Source organism: Triturus cristatus, chromosome 2_2 (genome assembly GCF_964204655.1).
Source record: "Triturus cristatus chromosome 2_2, aTriCri1.1, whole genome shotgun sequence".
NCBI classification, from domain to species: Eukaryota; Metazoa; Chordata; class Amphibia; order Caudata; family Salamandridae; genus Triturus; species Triturus cristatus.
The window spans coordinates 359,085,455-359,105,934 of record NC_140582.1 but is presented as its reverse complement, the minus strand read 5'-3'; the positions used below and the strand labels follow the sequence as shown (position 1 = coordinate 359,105,934).

Here is a 20,480-nt window from a genome sequence, read left to right as displayed (position 1 = left end):
CATAGGGATTCTATCTAAGCTGGTGAGATGAGCCATAACTGGGTTGATTATATCCCTGATTTGTAAATACTTAAAAGATGTCTTGGAATCTACGCCATATTGTACCTGAAGTTCTCTGAATGACATTACCTCTGTTTGATAGAAAATATCTCCTAAAGTATTTATTCCAGCCTGCTCCCAATTTCTACCTAGCCTATCATTAAATAAGGGAGGAAACATTGACGATCGCCATAAAAATAGATATCTCTGAACCTTTGGAACTCTCACAAGCTTTCTTACCTTATTCCAAACATTCCAGGCTGTTCTTAATAATTTGAAACACGTTTTTTTAATAATAACTCCCCTCCAGCTGCCTCAATAAAATTACTGATGCTGCATCCCCTAGGGCCAACTCATAGATAGAGGGGGGATCTCCCTGTCTTGATCTCCCCGGGTAGTTTCTGACCAGTTATTAGGTCTAAAGAGGCTAGTCATTTGCTGCTGAGTTACAGCCCAGTAATAATATAACATATGGGGGATTGCCATCAGCTTCAGTGACCTTCTAATCTTTTTATATCCCCAGATAAATTGTCAGAACATTCCTTCTATTTTTAGAAAAAACCCATTTGATGGTTCCAACGGTATACATCTAAACAAGTAAAATATTTTAGGAAACATTGTCATTTTTATAACATTTCCAAGTCCTATAATGGAAGATGTAAATTATCCATTCGTTTTAAGTCATTGCCTATCTTCTTAAGAAGCGGTGCCGAATTGATGTCCCAAACCGTCCCTACCTCCGCATTTATGCTTATCCCTAAATATATAGCCTCTGTCGTCCTCCGTGAGTCTTGAAGCAGAGTTGCTTTGGAGCAGACAATCTTGGTTTTACCTGTATTTAGTCTATAGCCCGACTGTCTTACGAATTCATATGCCAGGACCTCAATCCGATCTAGAGCTTCCCGTGGGTCAGGTGTAACTACTGTGATATCGTCAGCGTAAGCTAACACTTTGGTGTTATATCCCCTGACCACTATCGGTTTGATAGCCTGATAATTTAACATTGTTCTAATTAACGGGTCAATATAAAGCGCAAAAAGAATTGGGGAACACGGGCATCCCTGTCTTGTGCCACGTGAGATCTTAATTCTTCCCGACTCCATCCCCATCAATTGAATTTTTGCGTGGGGTTGTACGTACATAGCCCTTATAGCGGTCAGTATGTGGGGGCCAAAGCCATTACTTCTTAAATTATGCCAAAGGTATACCCTCTCGCTCGACCTGGTCAAAGGCTTTTTGGGCATCCAATAGTATAAGAAACATTTGCCCCCCCCCCCCCCCCCCCCCCCGGTCTGTTCCACTATGTCAAATAATGAAATTACGCGTCGGACGTGATTGGTCGCTCCTCACCCTGGAATAAATCCGTGCTGCCACGGACTAACCAAGGAGGCAGTTATTTTTGCCAGTCTAAGCGCTATAATTTTAGAGTAAAGTTTCTCATCCGCATTTATAAGGGAAATGGGCCTATACGAAGCGGGATCTTCAGATGGTTTTCTATTGATTCTTAAAATATTTTAATGATGTTATAATATAGTTGATTGGTCACTGAATGTAGATATCTGGCTCCATTGTCTAAGACAGTTCTGTACTTTGACACATTACTTTGTACAGTAAATATCATACATCTTTTATCTTTGTATTTAATCTTTACATCCTGTATAAATTATTCTAATTGTTATTTGCATGCAGTCTTACATGGTGTACTGAAGCCTATAATATTAAGATCTAAATCATTGCTTCTGCCCTTCTCCTTCCTCAGCCCAACCTTCCATTACCCCAGTTGCCCACTTAGTTTCACTTTTTCTGCTTTCTCCCCACTCTTTTCAATTCATATGTCTTCATTTTCCTTTTAAGCTTTCCTTGTTCAAAATAATTCCAATTCGACATACATTTACATTCATGTGTTGTATATTCTTCAGCAATGAAAGTAGCAAGTGATAGTCTTTCCACTTCTCCCTGTAGGTGACCTGTTCTGGAACTTGCAAAACAGGCATTTGATTTTGCAAAGGTTCTTTACATCAGTGACTTGTAAGTGAAATCATAGTCCCAATAAAGGCTTGAGAGGCTTTACCCCAAGACATCAATCATTTTAGACTGTTTTGTAGTAGGCTAGAACAATTCATTCCATTTTCCACAGTGCAATTCGCTGCAGTATTACATCTCCAGGATAGTAATTTTCTTCACATTTTCCTATTGTTATATACACTCACTCATCTACTGAGTGGTATATGTTTTTCTGTGTCTATCAGTGTTATTAATTATGAATTGTGCATCTAGAAATCAACACTTTGCTTCCATGTGTGTTTGTATTATTTTATTAGAGGAAATTGGAGAATGTATGAGCAAAGGTGAGGCCTGGAGCAGCTACACACCCGAGGAGGACAAAGTCTTATTTGAAAAAGGATACCAAAACAAAAATACAAAAAACTGAGAGTCAAGAAGGACTTTTGAGGCCATCTTCTACAACCTTGTTCTCAAACTCATTCTTTCTCATTGGTAGAAATAATTATGGAAAGCATTTGATGCACATCCTGCATATTTGTAGACAATGATTTGTAACAATCTTTAAAAAAAATTGGCATGTGGCATAGCGCTAAAGGAATTACTTTTAATTATTTTATTTTGAGAGGAACTCAAAAAGCATAAAGTGAGGTACCACATCAGGTGTGGATGAGGAAGATTGGGCGCTCATAAAATTATGAGCAATACTTGATTATAATAGTCTGAATGAGAGAAGACCTTGAATGAGTATAGTTGTAGCAGAAAGGAAGGTCAATCAGAAATACTCCAATCAATGTTAAAGGGCCATATGTATCAAAAAAGAGTTTTGCGATTCTCAAATTGTGATTTTTAGTGAATTGCTATTAGAGAATCACAAAATGCAATGTATATAGGATTTGCTAAAAATGTTGTGAATCCTACATGTTCCTTATTTGCGAAGCGCAAATTGAGATTCGCAAATAAGTAGGGCTAGGAGGCCCATAGGAATGAATGGGAAGACATTCTCAATTTGCGATTACCAATTACAGAATTGCAAATTGAGAATGCAATTTCAAGGTTGCAAGCGTGCCAAAAGGGCACCCTCTTGCACCCCTGAAATATGCATTTGTGCACATTTTGCACCCCTAAGGGCATGTATGTGCAACATATGGCACTTTTAAAAAATCAAAAAAGTGCTTTTTTAAAGAAAATCGCAAATTACCACCAACTTGAAGTTGGTGGTCATTTGCAATTCCTTAAGGCCAAATAGCAAATTTCTGGTACTTCCAGAATTGCATTTAAGGAATCACAATTTGCAATTTCTTAATTGCATTTACAAAATAGTGAATTGCAAAGTTTGCAATTCTCTATTTTGCGTTGGCCTTTTGGGATGATACATCCCAAAAGGCTTTTTCCAATTCGCCAACTGGCCAATTCTGAGAATCAGCCCGTTTGCAAATGGGAAAAAGGCTTGACACATATGGCCCTAAATGTTTAAAAACTCAAATCTCACCAGAAATCAAGCCTACTTTTTTAAAATCCATTTAGTATGGGAAGGTTGCTTATGGGTTGTTGAAAAGTACAGTTTGTTTCAACAAAATCCTTTGTAAAAATAGAATTATTTGCAAGAAAATTATTGTGACAATAAATAAAGTGTTATTATGTACCCCATGCTTGGGCCAAATATAGCATAATACATTCAAATGTATACACATTTTTCAACCCCTTCACCATACAAAAAGATCAATATTTATTTTGCTACTTTTTACTAATCCATTTTTTTCAATGTATATAGGCAAAGTGTATCAGTAAAAATAACAGTAGTGTCTGAGTGATTCTCTAGTTATCATGGGTACATTTGTCAGCTCTGGAAACGTTCCCTTAAAATGGCACAGAAAATAATGAATAGAGCTTTCCCCCATAGCTGCATTTACCTCCACATCTCTGCTCCTTGCAACTTCGGCAAAGTTTTCCTGTTGTTCAAGCGTTTTGTCCACCTTGTCATCTGTCATACAGAAACACCGTAGCCGTGCCTCAATGGGATCTTGGGATTTGGCAAACACAACAAACTTGGCCATGTAGGGTACACAAATGATTTCCCTGTACACTTGGCTGGCAAACGTCACGGACTCCTGGATTTGCCTACAATCTATCAGCCAGAACCTAATGAAGAAGGCAAAATGAGATCAGATTTAGCAAACTACTAAGAACAATCAATTTAAAAACAGAAGACACTGCTCTAAAGGTACAGAATCAGGCAAACATTAAACAAAAATATACATTGCTATTATGTCTGCATCCAAATGACCTCCTAGAATACGCTAACACCTCAGGAAACCTATTTAGTTCTTTAACGAGCTTCGTGATGCATAAGCATATTGAATGCATCAGTCAGATGGCATCTATTTAATTTCTTTGTTTGCTACATGCTGTGCAGACACATCTGATGCTTCAGTTGAATACAAGGGGTTTAATCCCTTGAAATGACACCTCTGAAAAGTCAGCCAGATGCAATATTGTTTATACCTTGATGCTATGTTGTGTACATCATACCACATGCTTCAGTCAGAGACAAATTACCTATTTTTCTTCATAATTTACAGACATGGGGGGTGTGACTTGGATGCGGAACATGGCAGTCTAAGTAGCTCTGCTGAACCGCACTGATAATCCGCTCATAGCTGCCACTTCCCAAGGCACTACCGCCTAGGTTGAGCTGCGAGTGATGGTGCATCCCAGTGCTTGACTGCTGATTAATAAGTCATCAATGCAACATGTTGAAAGGGGCTTAGTGGGCAGAGGAGAGTCACGTGAGCGAGGGCTCTACCGGGCTATCCAGTGGCTGGTCGACAGCCTCTGACGGGGAGGCTCGACCGATTTCTCTAATACTGCGGGGGCCCATGGATGGGTGTGTGATGCCCCCCTCTTGTACTGGTAGTGCGATCCCTGACATTTTATGAGGTAGTCAGGCCTCTCCTCCCAAGCCAAAGAAAACTGCATCAAATAGAAAGAAAGGACAATTCACTTTTACAAAAGTAGGCTAACAACATTAACTAGAAGACACATTTGTGTGATATGTATTCATTGTTGTGGCATAAACATATTAAATTCAATTATTTTACTGCAATAAGAGAGCGGAGCCACAAAGAGTGTTTTTTGTTTATAACACTAACACATTATTAGACAGATGCATGTCTCTTGTTACACTCATCTCCAGGGCTCAACCGGGCTCCTCTAGTAGATATGCCAATAGACTTAAGTAATCAATCAATCAATCGCATTTATAAAGCGCGCAACTCACCCATCAAGGGTCTCAAGGCGCTGGGAGGGGGGGGGGGGTCAGTGCTCGACGAGCCAGGTCTTGAGCTGCCTTCTGAAGGAGAGGTGGTCAGGTATGGCGCGAAGGTGGCTGGGCAGAGAGTTCCAGGTCTTCGCTGCTAGAAAAGAGAAGGATCTTCCTCCGGCGGTGGCTTTGCGGACGCGGGGTACGGCTGCCAGGGCCTGTCCGGTGGAGCGCAGAGTGCGCGGGGGAGTGCAGAAGGAGACGCGGTTGTTGATGAGTTTGGGTCCGAGGTTGTGAAGGGCTTTGTGTACGTGGGTGAGTAGTCGGAAGGTGATCCGCTTGTTGACGGGTAGCCAATGGAGTTTTTTCAGGTGTCCGGAGATGTGGTGGTGGCGAGGGATGTCCAGGATGAGTCTTGCGGCAGCGTTCTGGATCCGTTGGAGTTTCCTCTGCAGCTTGGTGGTGATGCCGGCGTACAGGGTGTTCCCGTAGTCCAAGCGGCTGGTGACGAGGGCGTGGGTGACGGTCTTCCTGGTGTCGGTGGGGATCCAGCGGAAGATCTTGCGGAGCATGCGGAGGGTGTTGAAACATGCCGAGGTCACCGAGTTCACCTGTCTGGTCATGGTGAGGGAAGAGTCCAGGATGAAGCCGAGGTTGCGCGCGTGGTCGGTGGGTTGGGGAGTGCTGCCTAGGGCGGGGGGCCACCAGGAGTCATCCCATGCGGTGGGAGTGGGGCCGAGGATGAGGACCTCCGTTTTGTCTGTGTTCAGTTTCAGACGGCTGTCTGTCATCCAGTTCGCCACTTCCTTCATTCCTTCATGTAGTCTGGTCCTAGCTGATGTGGGGTTGTTAGTGAGGGATAAGATGAGCTGGGTGTCGTCGGCGTATGATATAAGGTCGAGTCCGTGTTTGCGTGCGATGTTCGCCAGGGGGGTCATGTAGACGTTGAAGAGAGTGGGGCTGAGGGAGGATCCTTGAGGTACGCCGCAGATGATCTCCGTGGCTGTGGATCTGAAGGGGGGAAGGCGGACTCTTTGAGTCCTTCCGGAGAGGAAGGAGACGATCCATTCCAGGGCCTTGCTTCTGATGCCGGCGTTGCTGAGGCGGCGTATCAGGGTGCGGTGGCAGACCGTGTCGAAGGCTGCAGAGAGGTCCAGGAGTATGAGGGCCACGGTCTCTCCCTTGTCGGTCAGGGCTCTGATGTCGTCCGTTGCTGCGATCAGGGCGGTTTCGGTGCTGTGGTGCTTGTTTTGCTAATGTAAGCAAGTGTCCATTAGGAAAGAAAGGGGCCAGCAATTCCGCTGATTTAGGTGACTGGCTGGTTGGAAATATCAGGTGTGGATTGGGGGAAGCATAGTGATATTTAACAATGAAACCTTAAATATTTCAGTCTGGGAAAAAACAGAATGTGTGTTTCAGTAAAGCCGAATGGAATGCTAGTGTTAGGCAAAGCAAGCTGTTCACAGCATGCAGACCTCAGTCTCCTGGTGAGGCTGATTTTTCTCAAGACTAATTTCTGACCAACTTCTATAGGTAACACTAGTGGGGGGCTGCTATATCCCTTCTACAAGCAACAGATGGTGCCCCACTGCTAGCGATGGGAGCTGTTTCAGAATTTGCTGGATTATCAGCAGCTGTTTAGAGTCAAAGTTGTATTAAATTGACAATCAAGAGCCATACACACATAAAGTCCTGGATTACAAGTAGTAAATGAAATTAAAATCTGTGTACACACAGTTGTTTGCACGTGTATCAAAATTCCAAATTCAGCTGCAATGACTGTATTGGACAATTTTCCACTGACAGATTTTGCCACATAAAACCTGGTGAAATTGATTGGAGAAAAAAACTAGGAGCTAAGTCAACACATGCTGAAATTGGTGTGATAAACACAGCTTTCACGTGTTATGCATTATTCTGACCTGTAATATCAGGCTTATTAGATATTTAACACACCAGCTAAATATCCAACCTAGAGATATCAGTATTGACTAGGTGTAGTGATTACCATCCCTATTACACTCCATGTATAAAGAAAACCAGAGAATTTCCAACTGGGTGATCAGTGATAATGTACCCGAATGACAGGGCCAGCTAACAAGACATCATGCAGACAAGGGATGACCTCTTGTCCTAGCCTTTGCCTCTCTACCGTCTCCTGTGTGTTGCTAAAAGCGTTGGATAAATGGAAGGACTGGAACCAACATAATCTTAACTGGGCTCTGAGTAACTCGACTCTGAGGCCCTTGCTTACTTCTTTTCCTGTCGCTGCCTTTATGATCCTTGAGACCAGGCATAGCATAGGCATTGCAAGTGGCAACAAAGAGCAAGTCGCCTTGTTATTCATGGTTATGCCTAATCAATTGCTATGATCTGGCTTATACTTTGAACCATGTGTCCTGAGGGAAAGGCTGTACATTTAAAGTGGAAACACATGCTGAGACACCAAGCGCAAAATGAACAGCTGTTCAGGTTTAGGCAACTGATTGACTCTGATCACCATAAGGGTGATTCTGGGAGGGGGGGGGGTTCTACCCCCAGGAAAAGTTTGAAGAAAGAGTGGGAAAATTATGAACTTTCAAGCAAGTTTAAGAAAGCAAGAACGTTAATAAAAGCAATTGTTAAAGTGTGGTTATTTTATCAATAAAGACGATTTCATATGATGACGTAGGTAGCTGCTTATTAATTATATACCAGAGAATATACCACTTTGAGATAAAAATGCTCAGTACCTCACTGATTTCTTTATTTATTGATGTACCTTTACAAATTAAGTCTCCTGAGAAAATACCGTTATTGCGATTCGCAAATAGGGATTTTTTGGGAATCGCTATTTGAGAATCGCAAAACGGGATGTAATAAAAAATTTACAAATATTTTGCGATTCCTTGGCATTCCTTAATTGCGATTAGCAAATTGCGAATCGCAATTAAGGAATACCTTCCCATTCATTCCTATGGGCTAGGAGGTCCATAGGAATGAATGGGAAGACCTTCTCAATTTGCGATTTGCAATCAGAGAATCTCAAAATGAGAATGCAATTTCAAGGGTGCAAGGGTCTCAAAAGGACACCCTGTTGCACCCCTGAAATATGTATGTGTGCACATGTGGAGCACATACATGCCCTAAGGGCGTGCATGTGCACCACATAGCACTTTGAAAAATGCAAAAAAGTGCATTTTTCAAAGAAATCGCAAATTACCACCAACTTGAAGTTGGTGGAAATTTGCAATTCCTTAAAGCCAAATCGCACTTTTTCTGTGCTTCATACATTGCATTTAAGGAATCGCAATTTGCGATTCCTTAAATTCAATCGCAAAATAGAGAATCACAAATTTTGAGATTCTCTAATTTGTGATGCCCTTTTGGGATGATACATTCCAAAAGGCCTTTTCCCGTTCGCAAACGGGCCGATTCTGAGAATCGTCCCGTTTTCGAACGGGAAAAGGGCTTGATACATATGCCCCTTTATGTCTTGTTCAGGGGATGAAGAAATGTGATCACATCATCCCCCATTCTGATGGAACTCCATTATCTCCCCTTACACGTCAACTACATCATCAAAACCAGCTGCATCATTTACAAACATTGCAAACGATGCAGCTGTTTTTCATGATTTAGTGGACCAGCAAAGCCATCATGACCTGCAGACCCCCCCTCTTATTTTGGGGACAAGCTTGACCATATTACTTTTTTGTATGCCGAGCCGTACCCCATAAGTAAGCCATATAATTGTTCACACTGACAGCAACATACACAATAACCACAGAAATCCAATTATAAGCACTCAATAAAACTCATTCATTTTTTATGTACTTTTTTTTTTCACATTGATGCGTGGCCGCTTCTCCGACCCGAGATGAAAGGAAAAGGTTGCGGTGAATTGAAAGAGGGGGCCAGGTCGGCAGAAAACACACCTCAAACCATGTAAGTACATTCAATTGAACTGCCCAATGACATTCAGGATGTGTAGATGTTTCCAGAAGAAACTTAGAGGACAATTCAATCAAGTGCGAGGTCGGGTGTGGTTTAGTCATCTCACTTTTATCCAGTCTCCACCGCTCCCTTAATATACAATAATCCATTCATTCTTAGGTGGCCGATAATACTGAGCATAAAAATTATCGAGGGAAATATCATTAACACACAGATGAGCATGTTTGTGGTGGTAACAGGCCTGATTCTGGATTACCCAGCATGAAATGAAGACTAGCCTGTAGTACACATGTATCCTACTCATAATCCCACTTAGCGTTTTACTTTTAACACTACTTTGGCCATAAAATGTCTTCACGTGATACTAAAACCGTGGGACCACAAATGATTTGCAAACAACAGATAAGTCGAAATTGGGCATAAACACCTGACTATAACATCACAACGGCCCTCAAAATAAGGACATTGTGCTGCCATTCTGATATAAAAATGTATGGATTTAAGTTTGTATGTCACATATTTGAATGCATGACAACAAAACAATGATCTGACTAAGTCAGATATCCGAGGATAGCAACTTTGTTGACAAAGTGTGGATACAACATATTGCCATAATGTCACAACAGCTTACTTCCTCAATTGTAATGGCAAGGAATAGAGCATGCTACTTTGTATGATATGATTTCAAGAATTAACTCGGTATGAAATGTAAATATTTTTGAAAACCTCACAACTAAATTTCTAAATCCAAACTATTTCACATATGATATGTATAACAATTGTTGCAGGAGTGTATGTTTCCAATATACACCCCTGATTAAAAATAGACATACAAATCAAAAATTAGAAATTCAAAGTGTTCAACAATGTATTGAGAGACTGTCTCTTTTACTTTAACCCATACAAGTTTGTATTGCCTGAAGCATATGACACCAACTGGCAAAGGTTTTTCAACAAAATGTAAGAAATACATGGAACTCATTTCAAAACCTTGGTGAGTAGATCTGTTTTCACTCTACCTGGCTGATACATTTGTAGTGAAGGACACACATTCATTGATAAATGTTAGTGGTGTGGTTCCTGTGATATCTTCCCATTGTGCTGGGGTTGTTCCACCTAAGGAGAAATAGATACATTGTGTTAGTGGAAGGATACTGTTTCAAGGAATAAAGTAATTCTTAATAGGTGTAGCAAGATGCATCACTCCATGTGCTGCTATGTGGCCTGTGACAAATGATTGTTGATAATTATTCATCAAAAACAGTGTATCCCTGTAATCCTTGTGCAGTTATCTTCTGCCCTGTCTCAACTGATAACTGTTCTTAGTGAAAACGTTACTGCAAAAGTGCTTCATTTTCTTACTATGATTTGAAAAGAAATCCAAGCACTTTCTTGTGGCAATAAATGAAGGCAATTCACAATATGTCCTCCACACTCTGCTTTGATATCTTTGTGCAAACAGGAAGAGGAAGTCCTGTATATGCCATCCTCACAGAAACCTACAGCGATGGCTAGTGGAGGACAAAGGAAGACGTAGAGTGAGCAGAGCTGCATCCGTCGTTATCTTAAAATGAAAATGGACAGTTTATGTCAAAATACATCATCACTCTACTCCTTCTGCTAGTCCAGGTTTCATCCATGTGATAACTAATCCTTTCTATTCTAAGCTGTCAGTGTCTAATGGTTTTATACCACTTATTTCTATCTGTCCTCCTGCTACAAAAAAGTCACAATTGCAAGGCCTCTTATCTGTGGAAGAACCCTATTCCATAGGGATGACATCCACAATTTCTTTTATTTTGTGCTTAAGTTGATCTGTCAGTTTACTGGTCCCTGTTTCTCGAGGTCTACTCTCGGGCACTCCATTCTGAATGATGTGTAAATGTAAAACATCAGAACACTAATAGAGGCAACTACAGAATTGCAGCAAGTCATAGACCTTGATTCTCCAACATGCAATGGCTAGAGGAAGTGACATGTTAATATTTTGTCCTATTCTTATCCTCTCAGCAGGGTCCAATTTACTGCCATATGGCTAGGATAGCAGAAAGGATTCAAAACTGCAGAAAGTTAACATGGCGGCCCAATTCAGAAGTGTTCACTGGTCACCGCTGTGTTTCCTCAAACACCTCCTCAGCTAGAGGGTGATTTCACTGTACAGTTATGGCACATAAATAGCCACAATGCTAATGCTGCCCTAACCAATTTGGTTGAATAATTTTGCCACAACAAGAATTTATCAAGACTCTTAGCACCACCTATTTTCGTCTACTCAGCATTTTTATGAAAGTTCTTCCTTTCTTGCCTTCCTCGTCTAGGAAAAGTTGACGCTCTGGTAATCTCCATACCTGACTATTGTAACTCCTTGTCAGTTGGTCACCCAAAATATATTTTACACAAATTGAAAGTGGTCCAAATGCTAATGCAGGTATAGTTTTAGGCCTTAACAGAAGATCGTCTATCTTGTCTCATCTGTTTTACCTGTACTGGCTACTGATTGTTAATGGAACCCTATTAAAGGCTTTATGTTTTTCTCGTAAAGCTATTTGTACGATCGTACAAGGAATCTACATGTCTTGTCTTTTTTCTTGGTATCTAACATCCTGCACTTTATATTCCAACTCACAAAGTTTGGTAGTGAACCCCAAATTAAAAAAAATTGTACTGGAGTTTCCTCAATGTTGGTCATTACTTCGAAAGCAAGGAACAACTTGTCTTTGTCCCTTTGGGCTCAATCCAGTCTTAGCAGTTTCAGGAAAGAATAACAAATTCACCTGTGTGCTGTTATAATATGTCAGCCTGTTCAGCCGTAACACCGTAGCCGTGAAACAAGTCTTCTGCCCAAGGCGCTGGGAGATTTCTTCCTGAGGTATCTGTTCACTTGATAAACCCTCATTTTATAATTCACAAGATGATGCTTTGCATGGTCTTACCAACCACAACCCTTTATCAACCAAACTCCTTGCAAATCCATTTGAGCATTTAAAAAAGTGTCTCTTTTTGTATTATCACCGCACAAATTTCTGGAATGATGTGGCTGACTTTTAGACTCTGAAGTGCACTGGGCACTGCTGTCTAGGCCCCAATGCAGGTACTCTGACCCCTCAAATGTGTATGTCCAATTAGCTAATCCCTGATTGACTTATTACATTTACCTGTAAGTCCCTAGTATATGGGATCAGATGTACCCAGGGATAGTAAGTTAGATGTCACCAGTGAACTGCAGCACTTGTTGTGCCACCAAAGTTGTGACAACATAAAAACATGGTTCTAGGACTGCTACTGCAGCCTAGTTGGATAGCTTTTAGACTACCAACGGACCCAGTGAAATAAACCTTTTTGCCATGTCCAGACCTTCCCTTTTAATATTTGTAAGTCATCCCTAAGGAAGGCCTTAATTGCCTATAAGGTAGGGTGCCAGGTTTAAAAAAGAATGGCATGTCAAATTTAAACCTAACATGTCCTGACAGTGAAAACTTGAAGTTGTTATTTTAACCATAGAAGGGACGGTGGCCACATTGGCTAACCTTGAGTTTCACTAGCCCACGTGCTCAGTGCTAACTTCCACTTGGGACCACCAAACCTAGAAGACCAATGTATCAAATCAATTGTTACATTGAGCCCAACAATGTATAAGCATTGATGTGTTTCTTGTGAACGTAAGAACTCTTGTCCCACATTAATAAATGTGTTAAACTTATTGCAAAATAGTTTTGAATTAATTTTACAGGCGTTGTTGAATGGTTTTTCTTAAACATTGTGGCCACTAGGGCCATTTGTTCCATGCACCACTCATTTCCATAGGCAGACAAGCTGCCATCTCCTCCATAGGGGAAAACCTGTTGAAGAACCTATTTCTAGGAGGGGTGGAACATTATACTGGAGACACCTCAGGGGTGTGCCCATGGCTCTGTCCCAGGGACGAACCTTAACATCTTGGATTTGGGCAGAGAAATGCACTGTGGGATTGTTTAATGCCAATCCCATAAGAAGTGATGTAAAAGTGGGTAGAGGTGCTCCGTAGGAATTGTAGCTCCATCGGCTAGTGAGTCCTCCCCACTCACATACTCGAAATTGGCATAAAAGGTGGCACCTCTGGCTTCCAGCCTAAGAATACTATTGGAGCCAGAAAGAATAGAAGAAGAACTGCACCTGCTGAACCTGTGAACTCCAGAAACAGAAGCTGCACCACTGACGACTGCACCTGCTGCACCTATTAAACTCTGGAGTGTAGGTGCACTGAACTACCTGACTCCAAAGAACTGGGCCTGCTCTCACTTGTGCCAAGGACCAGTGAGTGGATTCCAGGTTCTAGTTGGTTAGGCTCTTATTAATGTTTAGGAAAACAAAAGCAAAAGAAGCTTGGCACCTGCAAAGTGATCAGTTGACCAGTTTGCCCTGGATTTGCCTTGGACTCTGCTGGTGTAACCAAGAGATAGAGTTCCAGCCAGTGCCAGAGAAGAATCTTCTTGCTATCGGACTGCAGTTTGAAAGCCAAAGATAACAATTCCTGAACCCAGAATCCGAGGCTCATGGACTACAGCTATTTACCTGTTTGTAAGTAGCCTTGAATGCTGCTGAGAACCAAGGCTTTAACAAACCTGTGGATTTCGCTGATCTGACAACATCGAACCCAAAGCTGGACTCATGCTCCAGAGGACCCCGCCAACCTCACAGTTGATGAGAAAAAGACCCAGAAATGTTTCTAAGTGCAAAGGTAAAACCTTGAATGCAACCAACCTGGTGCTTGCATCCAGCTATTTCCCCCATCGAGGTTGGCCTAAAACTTTGTTTTTGCCCCGGACCCTTGCATTTGAGGACCACAGACTACCGCTAAGTGTGAAAAGCAGTGGTTACAAACTTTTTAAAACTTTTCAAATCAGTGTGTAGGAAGAAGCAGAGATTCATGCAAATTTAGCAAAAATCATAACTCTGGTTCCCCTCATTTGATTTTAGACGTTTTGGTGTCTTATTAAAGATAGAAATATATTCTATTCTTATAAATTGGAGTGGGATTTTTACTGCATAGTGTTTCCGAATTATTGACTATTTTCACACTGATACATTCTTTACACTTGTTTTCTTTTGAGTTCAGCCTGACTATTTTGTGCTACAGCTATCCAGGACTGAGCTTAGGTTTGATTTAAAGAAACCTAAATGGCCCTCATATGGATTAGTGACATTATTACTTGGTGAGGTCTCACGACCACCCTAAATAAAGATCCACTTTCTCACAGAGCACTACAGTTGTTCTCATGCTCTGAGATTCTCTTCATATTTGTTGAGGAGGATCAGCAGACACAAAGGGCCATATTCACAAAGAAAAGTAGTAAATCTGAACCCACAGATGAAAGCCTATGTGCAGATTTACTACTTTTTGGGATTCACAAATATTCTGATCTGTAGAAGTGGCAAGATGTGTCAGTCGCAGGTTTCCAGGCAAACCCCTGGGAATGTCTTGTAACTATTTCCACTAAGTAATTTTGCCCCTGTATGGAGTTCTCCTTTACAGAGAAGTGTGTATGGGGGGATTAGGCCATGCCCTGTACAAACACACACTTTTTCCTTTCACCCCTTGATTTATCCATTCACCGTTCCACCTTGAGTCTGTGCCAAAATTAGACTATTCCATGCCAAGAGGCAGGTAGTATAGGGAACCATGGTGACGGAATCACGGTTTACAGCTGAAAGCAGTTAGAACCATATCTAGCAATACATTAGGTAAATACATATAGCTTCCTCAATGCCATGTAATCTTCAACAGGGAAGGACGATGGCATTTGATAAACAGGTACGAGGTTAAACTGGACTATCTATTAACAAAACATTTGAGGGGTAATATTACCTATTTTTGAGCAGACATACAGAAAACATGCATTGGACGAAAACATTTTGTTTGCAAATAATTTTGGTAGTATGCAGATGCCTTTCATCATTATTGTGACTGCATTTGAATTTCTCTTAATCAGGTTTAATAAAATAAATATGGTAACTTGTTATCGAGCTGAGATACAGGCCATATTGAGCAGAAATATATGACATTTATGCAGAATCGATACAAAAATTTAGGTTCAGCAGAAAAATGGAAAATAAATTTTTCTCATACGGCAGGACCAGGGGAATCATGAGATCATGAGAAATAGAGCTGAACAGAACTCTGGAAAGCAAATGGTAACTAAGATTGTGAACAAAGTCAAAGTGTTTATGTAGAAATGTATGTGTATACATCCCATAGGGAAAAAAGTCTAGTACAGACAAGATAACTCTAGGGGGAACATATGTGACAACTGCAGGACTGGGAGATGCAGCCCCTTACTTTTTAATGCTTTTTACTTGAGCTTTTCCTGACAGAGAGAGGAGCAGTTGGACCTCAGAAGATGTCTCCCAGTCTAAAAGCCTCATCAAGGGTACGAGAGAAGAATAATAGAAAGAGGTAAGTGGATAACCAAACGTCCATTGGTAGGTCATGTGAGCTACTGGCACAGTTTTATCTCATTGTTAAATCACCGTTACCAGTGATCAGGAACCCTTCTTAGGCAAAGTTGAATGCTGAGAATATTCTGAGACCCATTGAAGATTTCTATTTCCATTACAAGGCAATCTCGCATGACAGCGAAGAGACGAATACAAGTGGTACATTATATACTAGTGGCCTTGTGTAGTAGGATGCCCTGCTGCAGATGTTCATGGAGATGAGGAAAATCCCCTTGTTTTCCATTTTTATAAGGAAAGTCTACAACTGAGAAAATATCATTTAAATCCGCAAGAGCCTGTTTAACTTACAAACCCACAGCTCTGAAGCCTTTAAGGAAACGATGGGAAAAACCTGTCTCTAATATAGACACACTTCAAGGAATGGGCTGCCTGGTATCACAGTAGATGCAACTTTACTTACAAGGATGGTTCCTCGGGAAGAAGTGTAAAGCCTGGATCTGATAATTAGTTTGTGCTGATTGAAAGGAAAATAATGTCTAAATCCAATAATAGTATTGCCCTCAACTGTTACCAATTTTTGTGAATGCTAAAAGATTTGAGTCCTATTATGCGCTAACCAGACAGAAGAGAACCTTAGCAACACAAGTAATCAGCTGACAGCCTTAGTTGCATTGGGGCTTCCTTTCTCAAACAACACAGAAGCACAGATGCACGTGTTGCTTTTTGTTTGCTGAATGAAACAGAAATAGTGGGGACCGAGAAACACAAAGCATTCATTGTGCCTACTTCATGGCAGATTTTCACCAGAGTACACCACACAAGTACTTGTCTGAAGGCACCCACTAAGTGCTTTTTTTTAATGTGAGATCATTTTTCACCATATCTGACAGATTTGTGTATACAGTCTTAGTGAACCATGAGAAGGAGGCACTCTGTTGAAACTTCACAAGCGTACAACTTTCAAATACTCCACTTCACGCTTGTCCTACATGTTAGACATTTTTAAAAATCACATCTTAGCTCCATCTAAATGTTACCATAAATTCCATTGAGTACAGTTCTTATGAACTCACACTGCACTTCCCCTTCATGTTGAACTTGTTAAAGGTAATTGATCACTAGAATTGTATAATTAGAGCTTTCAGTGTGACTTAGGATATGCTTCTAACTAAAGCCATGAAACATATTGTTCATCCAACTTTCTGTAAAATCTGCTTTGCCAATCCACTTCCTTTACTTTCCTACCTTCCCTCAATCTCTCATATGACATCTCCCGTGATATACGACACTAAGCAGGACCCAACCCAACTGCCTTATGAATACCGATTAAAGAACTTGTGCTATTACTGCCCCTGTACCAAACACATGTAAGGGTTGTATGGATTTGACTTTGCTTTGCATTAAGGAGAGAATTGTGATGTATAAACGTATTGATGCACATGACCTCAATAACAATACCAGGTGGAGGTTTCAGAACAGATCACAGGTACAGAAACATGCTAATTTGTGTAAATGATCATATGACTGCCATTTCAATTTTGCATACATTGATGCATATTTACTCAGTTTTTGTGACTTTCAGCTAAAACTATGTTGTGGTGCACTTGCACTAAAAAAAAATGTCCCTACACTTATAATTCTGATATTCAGGTAAATTAGACTCACCCGTTATGCTGCACAGCAGTCTTAATGTGGGTGTGTCACCCCCAAAGCCATTCATCATTGCATCTGTGGAGACTTTGGGCACTGGAATAGTCATGGTGATGGGCTTGTGGAACTTTCTTCTTCTTGGCTCCAATGTAACGATTGGGCTAAAGGTTGCCTTGTTGCCTAAAATCTTCTTGACAAGTTCACTGTGCATAGGCTGGGCCTGGTGGGAAGAGTCAAGGCGATCACATGAAAACACAAGTATCTGGTGGCATATCATTCATCACTGAGGTTTTCTTATGAGAAGTGTTTGCTTTTCTGGTTGTAGTGGTTGTGCCACAGATGCGCGAGTGAGCACCCCAGAGCTGAATATAGATATGCAGTATATTATTACACATTTCCTGCTGTACATTAAGGCAAGTTACATCTTCAAACACAAGAAACTATTGACAGCACATGTGCAGTATTGATCGCATAATCCTGCTGCTAATGAGGTTGTGAATACGGTACCTGTAGGCCAACACGGATCCGTTTGGTGAGTGCACCCTCCGGGAAGACAGCCTGCACCTGTGGCACCACGGTGCTACTCAGCACTCCACCCTCAGGCCCAATTAGGTTGCTGTCTTGTTTGACACGAGACACCACTGCAAAGTATTGTGGGAAGTCCCTGGTGATGATCCGGCAGATGCGCTTTTTCTCCAGTTCTTCATATGTATCAAGCACTGGGAAGCAAATGAAATATCTTTTGTGAGAAACATAGTCAGCCATAACACTGTATTTAATCATAAACTATGAAATTCCTAATAATTTATTACAACAAGCAGAAATCCCAATACAGTGGTACTTGCTTGCTTTGTAAAAAGGACCTTTCCCGGAGATGCAAAATGTGAAAAAATAATCTTACAAAAACTTAGATTTTTATTTACGATATTAGCATCAATTTGCCCAAAAAAGGGGTACCCCAATAACGTTTCCTAAATTAGGGTCTACATAACATATGCGAAAAAACATTTAGGAAACATGATGAACAGTGGACTAATACATTTACATTGAAGAATATGCAAACACCCGAAAATTATTTCAAATCAAAAATCACTTTTTATTGTTTTTTTATATAAATTCATTCTATTATTCTTTTATGTATAAACAGGCAGGAGTTATTTTCTAAAAAATTGGAATTATACTCTCTGTAGTATATCCATCACACGATTTTTCAAACAGTTGCTAATCGATGTATTTCAGACATACTTGTGCATTTATACTTGTCTGTCTAATATCGCTAGTTTCAGTTCTCTTCTCTATTCAGACAGTATAATTTATTCAAAATCTTGTCACACTTATTTACATCTGAAAATACATAGGATGAACAAGGGCATTCATACATGCCATGGATAAGAATAGGGTCCGATATTTTCATCAAGCCTGACTTTCCTAATTGCTATCTATGCTTTATAGGTAGATGTTGGACTCTGGGCACTTCATTACTGCTGATCAGTGCTTAAGTGCATATGCTCTCTGTATAAAGTGTTATGGTAATTGGTTGTCCATAATTGGTATGTTTGGCTTACCCCAAAAGTCCCTAGTAAAGTGCACTATGTGTGCCAGGGCTGGTAACATAAATGCTACTAGTGGGCCTGCAGCACTAATTGTGCCACCCACACAAGTAGCCCTAAAAAGAGATCTCAGGTCTGCCACTGCAGTGCCTGCGCGCAGTTTGTTAACTGCTTTGTTGTCCTGACAAGTGCACCCACTTGCCAGGCCTTCCCTTCCCTTTTTATGCACATCAGACAACCCAATAGTAGGCACAAGGTACCCCTCTGGGCAGGGTGCAGTGTATGTGAAAGTTAGGACATGTACTGAGGTGTGTACCATGTGCTGACAGTGAAATACTGCCAAAATCGTTTTTCACTGTTGCAAGGCATTACGCCATCCTTTGTGCCTCTGCCAGTTTGTGTATTGACCATCTGGGTTTGGACGTGACAGGGTCTGGGGAGTGTCCTGACACCATAGAAGGGTAGGTGAGATAGCAACAGGCTGGCCTGCATTTGATGTAGCCTGGATGTGAAGAGGGCTGTGTTGATGCCAAAAAAGGATGGCTCCACCTCCTGCTGAGCGTTTGGGGCCCAGACCCTCACTATCAAAGGAAGAGGATGACACCCAGGCCTGGTTTGGACTGGGGTCAGAACCCCCTGACCACAAAGACTTCAAAGGCATTTAGGGGTATAAATGTGAGAGCTCAAACCCCTGAACTCAAGACTGAAATCCAGACTGAAAAAGGATTGAACTTACTTTGTCTTCAATCAATCAATCAATCAGGGAATTGTAAGCGCACTACTCACCCGTGAGGGTCTCAAGGCGCTGGAGGGGGGGGGGGGAATGCATCTCCGTTCAGCTAAAGAGCCAGGTCTTAAGGGGCTTCCTGAAGGTGTTCAGGGAGGGGGCGCGTCTGATGTCTGCCGGTAGCTCGTTCCAGGTCTTGGCGGCGATGTGGGAGAACGATCTTCTGCCTGATCTGGCTCTGTGGATGCACGGGGTTTCGGCCAGTGCAAGGTTGGATGATTGCAGGTCTCTTTTGGGTACGTGGAAGTTTATTCTGTCATTGAGGTATTTGGGTCCGTTGTTGTGCAGGCATTTGTAGGTGTGAGTGAGGATTTTGAAGGTGACTCTCTTCTCCACAGGGAGCCAGTGGAGTCGCCGCAGGTGTTGGCTGAGGTGTTCGTGTCAGGGGATGCCGAGGATGAGTCTGGCCGCGGTGTTCTGTATTGTTTGCGGAGTAGGGACTTGTTGATGCCGGCGTAGAGTGCATTGCCATAGTCGAGTTTGCTGGTGATGAGTGCGTGGGTGACTGTTTTCCTCGATTCGGGGGGGATCCATTTGAAAGTCTTTCCGAGGATCAAGAGGAACCTCTACCAAAGAAGAACAGCTGAAGAGACTGAAGAGAAGGACTGCCCTTGCTGTGTGTTCTGGGGCTGGCCTGCAGTTTGCTGATTCGACTAAGGAGAGGACAAGGGACTTTGCTGTGTGCTGCGTCCCCCTGCTTGTGAGTGCTTTGCTGTGTGCTGTGTCCTGAAGTAGCGTGTCTCCAAGGGCCCTAGGAGAGCTAGTGCCCTGTTGTGGAAACTCAGGAACATAAAAGTTTACAACCGTGTCTCAGCGACGC

At 41.7% G+C, this 20,480-nt stretch overlaps 1 protein-coding gene across 15 annotated transcripts in view; it reads right to left on the bottom strand.

Moving 5' to 3' along the window:
* ANK2 (ankyrin 2) overlaps positions 1 to 20,480 on the bottom strand; it is a 1,556,458-nt gene that overhangs the window by 221,026 nt on the left and 1,314,952 nt on the right. For all 15 annotated transcript variants that reach the window (XM_085641446.1, XM_085641452.1, XM_085641444.1 and 12 more), the window contains 4 exons: positions 17,831 to 18,042; positions 17,339 to 17,543; positions 10,258 to 10,354; positions 3,954 to 4,182 (listed from right to left, as the gene is read on the bottom strand). In XM_085641446.1, coding sequence (XP_085497572.1) covers positions 3,954 to 4,182; positions 10,258 to 10,354; positions 17,339 to 17,543; positions 17,831 to 18,042 — 743 coding nt within the window. The remainder of the gene's footprint in view (positions 1 to 3,953; positions 4,183 to 10,257; positions 10,355 to 17,338; positions 17,544 to 17,830; positions 18,043 to 20,480) is intronic.